The 9425-nt window shown below is 43.5% G+C and overlaps 2 protein-coding genes and 1 long non-coding RNA gene across 3 annotated transcripts in view; 2 read left to right on the plus strand and 1 right to left on the minus strand.

Moving 5' to 3' along the window:
• Positions 1 to 2326, plus strand: part of LOC146286991 (intersectin-2-like) — a 28290-nt gene extending 25964 nt beyond the window's left edge. The window contains exons 35-40 of the mRNA XM_084699408.1: positions 32 to 244; positions 380 to 501; positions 664 to 746; positions 900 to 983; positions 1114 to 1287; positions 1450 to 2326. Of these exons, the coding sequence (XP_084555534.1) occupies positions 32 to 244; positions 380 to 501; positions 664 to 746; positions 900 to 983; positions 1114 to 1287; positions 1450 to 1601 (828 nt within the window). The 3' untranslated portion in view covers positions 1602 to 2326. The remainder of the gene's footprint in view (positions 1 to 31; positions 245 to 379; positions 502 to 663; positions 747 to 899; positions 984 to 1113; positions 1288 to 1449) is intronic.
• Positions 2319 to 6505, minus strand: LOC146286992 (uncharacterized). Its single transcript, XM_084699410.1, has 9 exons — positions 6297 to 6505; positions 5816 to 5898; positions 4730 to 4948; positions 4506 to 4583; positions 4094 to 4288; positions 3768 to 3848; positions 3583 to 3670; positions 3137 to 3332; positions 2319 to 2806 (listed from the first exon to the last, which is right to left on the minus strand). Exons 1-9 carry the CDS (start codon positions 6454 to 6456, stop codon positions 2719 to 2721), a joined length of 1188 nt encoding a protein of 395 aa, XP_084555536.1. The 5' UTR covers positions 6457 to 6505; the 3' UTR covers positions 2319 to 2718.
• Positions 3581 to 5755, plus strand: LOC146286993 (uncharacterized). The gene is made up of 4 exons (XR_014758414.1): positions 3581 to 4420; positions 4727 to 4799; positions 5086 to 5152; positions 5409 to 5755. It is a non-coding gene; the product is annotated as an uncharacterized LOC146286993 (long non-coding RNA).
• Positions 6506 to 9425: the final 2920 nt, after the last annotated feature.

Here is a 9425-nt window from a genome sequence, read left to right on the forward strand (position 1 = left end):
TTTCCTGGTCTCTCCTCGTCCCTCTCTCCAGCACCTGGTCTTCAACTCCCTGACCAACTGCCTGGGGCCTCGGAAGCTACTGCACAGCGGGCGTCTCCACAAGACTAAGAGCAGCCGGGAGCTGTGGGCCTTCCTCTTCAACGACTTCCTGCTCCTCACACACACCGCCAAGCAGTTCAGCTCCTCCTCCTCCGACAAGCTCTTCAGCCCCAAGTCCAGCATGCAGCTCAAGATGTACAAGACGGTGAGGACAGGGGAGAAGCTGCTCAGGATGGTGGGGGGGGGGGGGGTTAGTTTCTTGTTGAAGATAATCTGGTGTTGGTCTAGAGTTCTAGGTTATTCCTAACTGGGAACCTCTTTCATCTGTCTGGATCTCCAGCCGTTGTTTCTGAACGAGGTTCTGGTGAAGATGCCATCGGACCCGTCCAGCGATGAACCGTTGTTCCACATCTCACATATCGACCGCGTGTACACACTCAAGACCGAGACCATCAATGAGCGGTAGACACACGCAAAACCCAGTTAAACATGCTTATCGTAAAAAAGCTTTTAAAAATGCAGTCCCGCTGGTACAATGAACATGCATACAAACTGTAGTAAATTGGCACCAACGTACATATACAGGATGTATTGGGCTGTATCAAAACAGTACTCGTTGTTTAGGACAACGTGGGTCCAGAGGATCAAAGCTGCTTCAGAGCTTTTTATCGAGACTGAGAAGAAAAAGAGAGAAAAGGCATATCAGGGTGAGTTGCCTTGTTTCTGAGGTGTGTGAGAGAGAAAGAGAGAGGCCCAGAGACCGAGAGAAAGAGAGCATGTATTCTATACCCATTGCAAGTGTCCCTATCCTGCTGATTCCACCCCCCCCCCCCTCACCTCACCTCTCCCTCTCTCTCCAGCACGCTCTCTCAAGTCCAGTGGGATCGGCCGCTTGCTGGTGACCGTCATAGAGGCCCAGGAGCTCAAGGCCTGCAAGCCCAACGGTGAGAGCTTCTGTTCTGCACACCTACAGAGAATCTATCCTCAATATAGCCCAGATGACCTACGTGGTCTCTGAGGGATGCTACAGTAGCGGTCCTTTCTGCTTCCTGATATATGATCCCCCTCCCCCAGGTAAGAGTAACCCGTACTGTGAGCTGACCATGGGGGCCCAGTGCTACACGTCCCGGCCGCTCAGCGACACCCTCAACCCCAAGTGGAACTTCAACTGTCAGTTCTTCATCAAGGACCTGTACCAGGACGTCTTGTGCATCACTGTGTTTGAAAGAGACCAGTTTTCCCCTGATGGTCAGTGGAAATCATCTCACACACACACTGGATTAAAGATGACAACGAACACTCACACGAGCACGTTCACACACACACACAGTTCATATATGTCTTTTTTTACAGCTGATATATAGTACACTTATAGTAGAACCAGCTGGGTCAGTGTGTATCTCTCCACAGACTTCCTGGGGCGGACAGAGGTTCCCGTGGCGACCATAAAGAAGGATATGGAAAGTAAAGGTGCAGCAAACCGTCGTCTCCTGCTGCATGAAGTTCCCACAGGAGAGGTGTGGGTCAAACTAGACCTCCAACTCTACGAACAGACCAAATAGAGGACACACATCTGTCCTCTGCAAACACAACAAACAGTGATGCGACCCTAGTAACGACATGAAAAGCTCGGGTCTTTTTTTAATCTTCGACCTAGCAGTTACTATGATGCTGTACATTATGCTTCAGTGAGAGAAACAGACTTGCCAAATGTACATGCAGGCCAAGGACAATGTGCTTTTTAGTGAAATTAATTTTTAGTAATTTATCTGTGACTCATTATGTTCTGTTTTGGGGAATATTGTAAAATATTTTGATTCATCTGTAATTGGTCCTGTCTGATTTCTAGTTAATAGTTAGTAGTCTGGGGAAAACTTCTTAAGTCTTTCAATTTATATACCACATTTTACTTACACGTTTTGTACAGAAGGCTATTGATACATATATTGGAAGATGCAAATATCAATTGTAAATTACATTGCCAATTATTTTTACGGTTCATTGAAAATAGAGAACTATTGTTTCTTTAGTTCTTCTCAAACCTTATATCTGTAATTGTGTCATTTTTTCTCTAATGCACAAATGAAGGCTGATAATATAAGGTATTATAATATATCCAAAGAATATTCACTACAAAATAAACGTTTGTTTGTTTGTTTTAACCTGTCGCACAACACTGAAGGAATTTATTATGTCACATTGTAACTGCGAAGGTGGAGAGACCTAGCTATGCTCCTTAGAACCCTGGGAATCAACGGCTTGAATAAACTTTTTTTTTTAAGATCCATTAACCATCTGTAGTCTCTACCAAGAGATGCTGCCTTGAGGCTACAATTACTGCACATCAAACATGAATTTGCTCCCATCTTTCACCAGTGACATACCAGAATGTGTTGTTCTCAAGATCTTTTTAATTGGGAAGGTGACAGACAATTCTATAGCTGGCTTCCCTCTTGTGAGCATCAGGGCCCAGTATGACTACATAACACACGTCCTTCTCTACTCTCTTCCTTCATGTATTTCCCAAAGAACAATCGTCTCTCTTTCTGCTTCCATCCTTCCTCAACCTCATTTCCATAACATTCAAAAGAGACTCCTTCCATTTTGTCAGCTTGTGAGTAGGAAAGGAGAGGAGCTGGGGTGCCTGTAGAAGCCTTTCAGCACGTAGCCTGATGGAGGTCATCCTCTGGACGACCAGCAGCCAGCCTGCAGACATCTTCTATCTGGAGTGGCTGTGGCTGTGAGCTGGTATGGAGTCACGCTAGTCCTGGAAGGGACGGACATACTCTGGTGAGGTTGACAATGGCAGACTAACACCTGTCTAGAGGGGTTCAGGGGATGCTGTATTGGACTGTATGGCTGGACTGTTATAAATGAAAAGGCATTTGAATAGTTTCAATAGCAACTGTTTTCTTGAAATCAGATGAAGTCTTCTGACATTGGACCATGTAGGAAAAGTCCCTGTATACATGGATGAGAACTACTGAGACTTAATGATTATATAACATTGTATACGGTACACAATATTAATTACTAACAGGACGTTAAATCCATCAAGTTGCTGGAACTACTAATAAGTACAACGTGTGTTTTGTACCTGCTGAGCTTCCATAGGTCAGGGTCCACCTCCACTAGAGGAGCTCTAGAGGTGGAGCCTTGGTGAGTGGGTGAGGCCAGCAGGGGCAGGTCAGCTGACCTGGGGCACATTTCCGAGGTCCAGCCACTGGGGACAGTTTGGTGAGGTAGACTTTGCTTCATGAGTTTTTCCACTTCTCTGCGTGTGTATAAATGACCTGAAAACAGACAAATTAATATGTTGAGATTGTGTTTAGTTCTAGGTACACAATGTATGGTTTTCACAATTTTACAGTGTATGGTTTTCACAATGTATGCTTCATGTTTTGGCTGCTCGCAATGTTCGGGGCCACCTCGTTGTTATGATCAGTGACCTATGCGCTTTTGTAAAGCTCTCTCTTGGAAGTTGCTTTGGATAAAAGTGTCTGCTAAATGCATAAATGTAATGTAAATGTAAATATATATCACCTGTTTGGCAGCGAAGGAGTGCCCTTTTTTCCTCTACTCTCTCACGGGATTGGAAGAACAGTGGGTCCTTCAAGGCAGGTGTAGTAACCTAAGGGAAGCTAACCTTAAACATGCTTGTTTCAACACTTGTGGTATCGAATGCATTAAATATTTGAGGTGAAAAAGCAACAAAAAGGAAATATTACCTTGAAGAACTGAGGTTTGTTAATGTTTTGCAGGAGAGGGTTGTATTCCAGGGGGTCATAATCCTCTAGGGACACAAAGCCCTGAGGAACAGTCACAGAGGGGACAAGAGGTTCTAATGTTGGTTCAGTAGAGTGTCACAGACTTCTACCTTGGTTCGTTGTGTCACATTGTGACACCTTGTTGTTGCTATTGTGTCTCATATCATATCGGTGATGTACTGTAGTGTGTCATTGCATCTTTTATATTGTGCAGTAGTGGATGTGATGTCGTGTCTCATATCATATCGGTGATGTAGTGTTCTATTGTATCTGTGACATTGTCCTACCTTGTTGTTGCAGTAGTTGATGTAGTGCATGAACATGCTGCGGATCCGGTCGGCCTCCTCAGACCAACAGTTGGTCACTCGGTCCTCCACGGTCCTCTGGATGGGTGTCCACACGCGCTCAGTCCAGTGCCTGTGCAGAAGCTCTTTCTTACGGAGCGCCAAAACCTCCTGGTGGCTGAGGAAACGCTCCAGGTCCTGTGACGACACCACACACACACAGAGAATGTGGTGTTGGCTCAGGACATCAAACACAGATGTTCTGAATAGTATGGGCAGCAAATGTTTGCTGTCTATGTTCCAACTGTGTCTATCATAGACTATGTTTAGGTGAGGAATATGATTTATGAAATATGAAAGATTTTCCCATATATGACATTCTTCAGTAGGTTTTGTATATGACAGTTGTACTTACCTTGATGAAGCCTTTCTCAGTATCCAGTAGGGGTTGAATGATTTTCCCTGTCTCTTGGTTTTCTGACTCTAATTTAGCCTGATTTGAGGATGGAATTTAGAAAGTATCAATCATGAAAACATGAGTGTTGGTTTGTGTGCAAAAACATTTCACTACATTTCAGTGTATTCTAATACAAATGTCATGATCACAAAGTCTCCAACTCTGTGTTTATGGTGCAGTACCTGCAAGCGCCTGAAGGAGGAGTGAGACAGCCAATCCACACAGGGCCCTCTTGGTGACCTGGGAACCCAGGTCTGATTCTTTCTCCCTCCTTCTCTTCCACCCCCTCCTCCTCTTTCTCTACCCAGACTTGCATTCCTCGTCATGACACTCCGACAGTACGGGCTCCTCCTACTCTCAGGCACGGAGGCGGGGACATCTGCCCAAGCCACTGCAGTCACCTAGAACAACACAAACCAAACAATCTGCTTGTGCATGTCGATAAATGATGTGTACAAAAGAATGAATTCATGAACTACATTGGTTTTCTTTCCTGTCCTTTGAGTGTAAGAGCGCTAACTCAAACTTTTTTTTACAGACCCCAAGACAGAGATACTGAGTGGTCTGAGTGGAGCAGAGTGTCTCACAGCGCAACACACATACAGGTAGTGTCACTACTTAGTAACTTGAGCACCAACACTGATACAACACAGCCACACCTTGTGTTTGAAAGCCTAAACCTGTCTGATGCGGTCTTGCAATCAATGAAAGGTGATTCTGTTCATTCCTCTATGGATTACCCATTTTCTCAACATTCAGGCATGCCAAGCAACTGTTTGGAACGCTTCACAGATCTGTCTGTCTGTCCGTCTGGTTTACATCTGTCATCTATTCTAATTGCCTTCTCTGCCCCCCTGGCAGCCCCGGAGACTTCAACACAGCCCACTCAGACATGACACCCTACAGGTGCAGAAGAATAGCAAGGTAGCCATGCATGCAGAGGAGTGTTGTACCTCTGCCAAATGATCCACTGTAGTAGTCTTACTGGCTCTTTATATAAAAGAGACTGGTGATCAATTATTTGTTGACTAAGGGTTAACTGTTTCACTCTCCCTGTGTAGGGAGGAGATTGTGTGTGCGTATGTGTGTGTGCATGTGTGTGTGTGTGTGCGTGCGTGTGTGTGTGTGTGTGTCAGATAGGAGAGCAAGTTTCCACTTAAATGTTTTTTTCTTTTAAGTTCTTAATAAATGGGGGATTTATTGATTTATTTTTACATTTAGTGGAGTAAATTAAGTTCTTACTTAAGTTCTTAAATTAATGTTCTTACCCTAGGCTTGAGATTTAAAGGCGTGGGAGTGTGGATGGTGATCACACCACCTGCTGCTCTGTTCTTGTTCTTCAAGGGCATACCTGAAATTAAACCAAAAATGGCGATAGTTGCGGAATCAGTACCCATGTTTAGGCCAAATGTTATTTTTAAAGAATTGATTGTTGTTGTATGGGTGGTTTGGGTTGGGCGGGTAATTGCTTGGAGTTGGTAATTAGGCTTTACAGTACCTCCACCTGTTCACTTGAGAAGATACTCTAGGCCTAATTGAGATCAGGATATTGCATTGCACAAGAGGACTGAGGAGAACTAGTTAAATATGAGTGCCAAGTAATGGAGTAATGGAAATATGTTAGAACATTGCGGAACTTTGCATAGTTCATAACCATCTAACTAGGAAAACAAACACTTGCGGATAGTCTAAGTCAGTGGGCTATTTCAAACTAAAATCATTAAAAAAAAAAATGTAATGATGCCTTACCTCGTTCAAACCAAAGTCTAATTCTTTGACCGGATCCTTTGGGGAATGGACACTCGATAGGATTAATGCAGCAGCCCTGCCCGGGGAAAGAAGCACCTGCTCCGTGCCCGGTCTTCGTCTGCAGCTCCTGGTTGATTTCTAGTGTATCGTCCGTTGCCATGGTGATAGCTCCCAGGCGCGTGAGTTAGTAAAGTGTTTTGGAGCTCCATTGGTAATTTCGGATTTTTACGCACTTCTCAAATTGACAGTGTGAAGGGCTCTCTGAATGTATGCACCAGTAGCCTAATCCCACCAAAATTGACAGATGTAACGTCATCATGGAACATGGTTTTTCATATAGTTTTTCAAAACTACCATAAATATAAATTAATTAAATCAAAAATTACAAACGATAGGCCGATAAATGGTTCAAAACTGTGTGTGTCTATCAAGCTATTTGTATCAAATTGTGTTAGAGCCTACGGGCGAAGTGTATTTTGGAATGTTGTTTAACAATCCCATTATTTAAAGTAAAGTTACACCACGTCGATGCGCGCTTTTACTTTCGTTTACAGGGAAACAGTAGAAGCCATCGACTTTACCTGAATGTGATCGGTGACACCGTGGTTTAAAAGGTAACACTGTAAGGACGTAAAATAAGAACGCCATGGCATGGGAAATTATCCTGGCTTTTATCATTTGTATGTGCCTATATTTTATGGACGGTGAGAGAAAATTACTTTATCGGTAACCTAATGCATAGCCTATTTATGAAGCCTATTTGTGTTTTAATCATCCAATAATGGACATTTGACAGAAATTAAAGTACAGGCTATTCACAGACGTAATGCACAAAATAAATATAATGGCAAAATAAATTGTTACAGGCTATGATTATATAGCTTATCTAAGTTCACTGAAGCATAGGCCTAGTACAATGCAAGCAAATAAAGCAGCAATTTGAAAATAAATGCAGACAAAAACCAACCCTTTCTTACCTATTTTCTCCAGGTTCTGCCGCCCGCGAGCTACGGCTCCTCCTCCAGTCGCTCAGCAAAACCGCATGCCACCTGTACCTGATTTTGTTGAAGCTTCGTAGCGTAATCTTACATCTTTTCAGGATGTGCGTGTGCTTTCATGATGTGCATTCTCAATCAACAACATTTTTCACGTTGAATTTACTTGAGACTTTTTGTATCCAATGTCAGATGATAACTGACGTTTTGGGATTTGTCAACGGCCTCAGTGAAGCTTTATGTTGCGCTTTGCTTTTGGGGCTGTGCATCATCGCCTCAATTCTCCGCTCGATTCAAAAGACTGTCATCTGCAATAACAAGTACGGTCAGGTCTGGAAGAAGGAGGAGAGCAGAGCTAAAGAAGAAGAAAAGAAGCAGACTGCACAGGTGCTTAAATATCTCTCCCTCTTTCACCAGGACCCCGTCACTTCTCTCCGACTCCAAGAAATAAAGGATTAATGGAGAACAAATGTGTTTTATTATCAAAGTAATAGGCGTGCCTATTGACAGTCACAACTATTTAATGTAACAATTTAATGTAGGCCTACAATTTTTACTACCACAAGAAGATTTTGCATTTTAATCTGAGAGTTTATTTTTTAGGGACAAGATGGCATTATGTTATATACATTACATTAGGTCAATCTTCATATCACCAGCCTGTTTTACAATTTTTAGCCAATATGTCAAAACATGAAGCATATAGAAACCACAAAAACTAACACTGTAGATGTAGGATAATTTTACATTTGAAGCCCCATTGTATAGTGCGTCAGTGGGCAAATCATGTGCACATTGAAATCCTGTTTAGTAGCAGAACCACTGGCTTACTGTACTTAACCTAATGTTGTAGCTAAGCTGCGTAAAGTGGAAGAAGCCGTCACCGGAGATACAATTTTTGTTGCGGTGTCCACTAAAGAGAGAGGACTACATGGATTGGTGGACCTCGTTGGCAGCGAGTTTTGCCTTGCTCTGGCTTCTCTGTTTTATAGACGGTAAGAGAACATGGTTAGCTGAGATTTGGAACCTTTCATCAACAAAGGAACGGTGCACTCTTCCACTTGATTGCGGTATGATTGCTTTAATCAATTTATCAGAATTGTAGCCAACACGACTACGTACACATAGTAGACATGCCTAAGAAATCCAAAATCAGGGATGTTATAGGTGGTTGAGATGCACAATTATGCATCCCAACTTCTATTTATATCCTACTCAGTCAACGATTAAAACCATTGCCAAATGATTCCCAGCTTATAGGGACCTGAAAGCGCGTCATAATGTCAATGTATTATTTATATACCATCTCCTCTCATTATGTCCACATGGTAGGCCTAATTGACAGTGACGCAACCTTTTTCCAAGGGTTAAATGATCGACTGGTTCAAAATCAACTGGAGTATGAACATTAATAACTTTTGCAGCATGGAGATCTCTGGATACCATTTGTAGCCTTGAGGCACATGTATGTAGGCTGACAATCCACGTCTTGCTTCGCTTGAAATATGCCTCTCGCTTGACTTTTCACTACTGTATGAGCTTAGTTCATGTTGTACGTAAAGGTAGCCGTAATTAAGCCAAAGAGTTTTAAATAAGACTCTAGCTAACCCGGTTATCTTCTTATCTCCAGGCAACGCCATTCTCGAGCTTCGGCTACTCTTCCACGCGCTCACCAAAGCGGCTTGTCACATGTACCTTGCATTGCCCCCGCTGCGCCGCGCAGGCCTGCACCTGGTCAAGTCTGTGAAGCACTTTGTCGACCCGGAAACAACTCCCACCAAGAAAGGCTCGCTGCACTTCCTCGAAGGTCTGTGTGTTGTGTTCGAAACCATTCCTGACCTTCTTGGAGTTGGCCTTGGCCTTTGCGCAGCGCTCTGTCACGGGCTGCAGGGCACTCTCTTCCTTCTGGCCTCCACTCTGCGCGCCATACAGGTCAACCTGTTTGCTCAAGTAAACGGTGAAAAGGACCGATGGGAGAAGGAACGGAACCGAGCGAAGGAGGAGGAAAAAAGGCAAAATCAAAAAGTGGTGGAATATATGACCGTCTTTTGTCAAGACCCTGTCACTTCCCTCCGACTTAAGGTTGACGTGAATAGATAGGTCTGCCTGATTATGTGTTGCAAAGTGCATCATT

The sequence above is a fragment of the Hypomesus nipponensis genome, chromosome 6, assembly GCF_054491055.1.
Source record: "Hypomesus nipponensis isolate SF chromosome 6, ASM5449105v1, whole genome shotgun sequence".
NCBI classification, from domain to species: Eukaryota; Metazoa; Chordata; class Actinopteri; order Osmeriformes; family Osmeridae; genus Hypomesus; species Hypomesus nipponensis.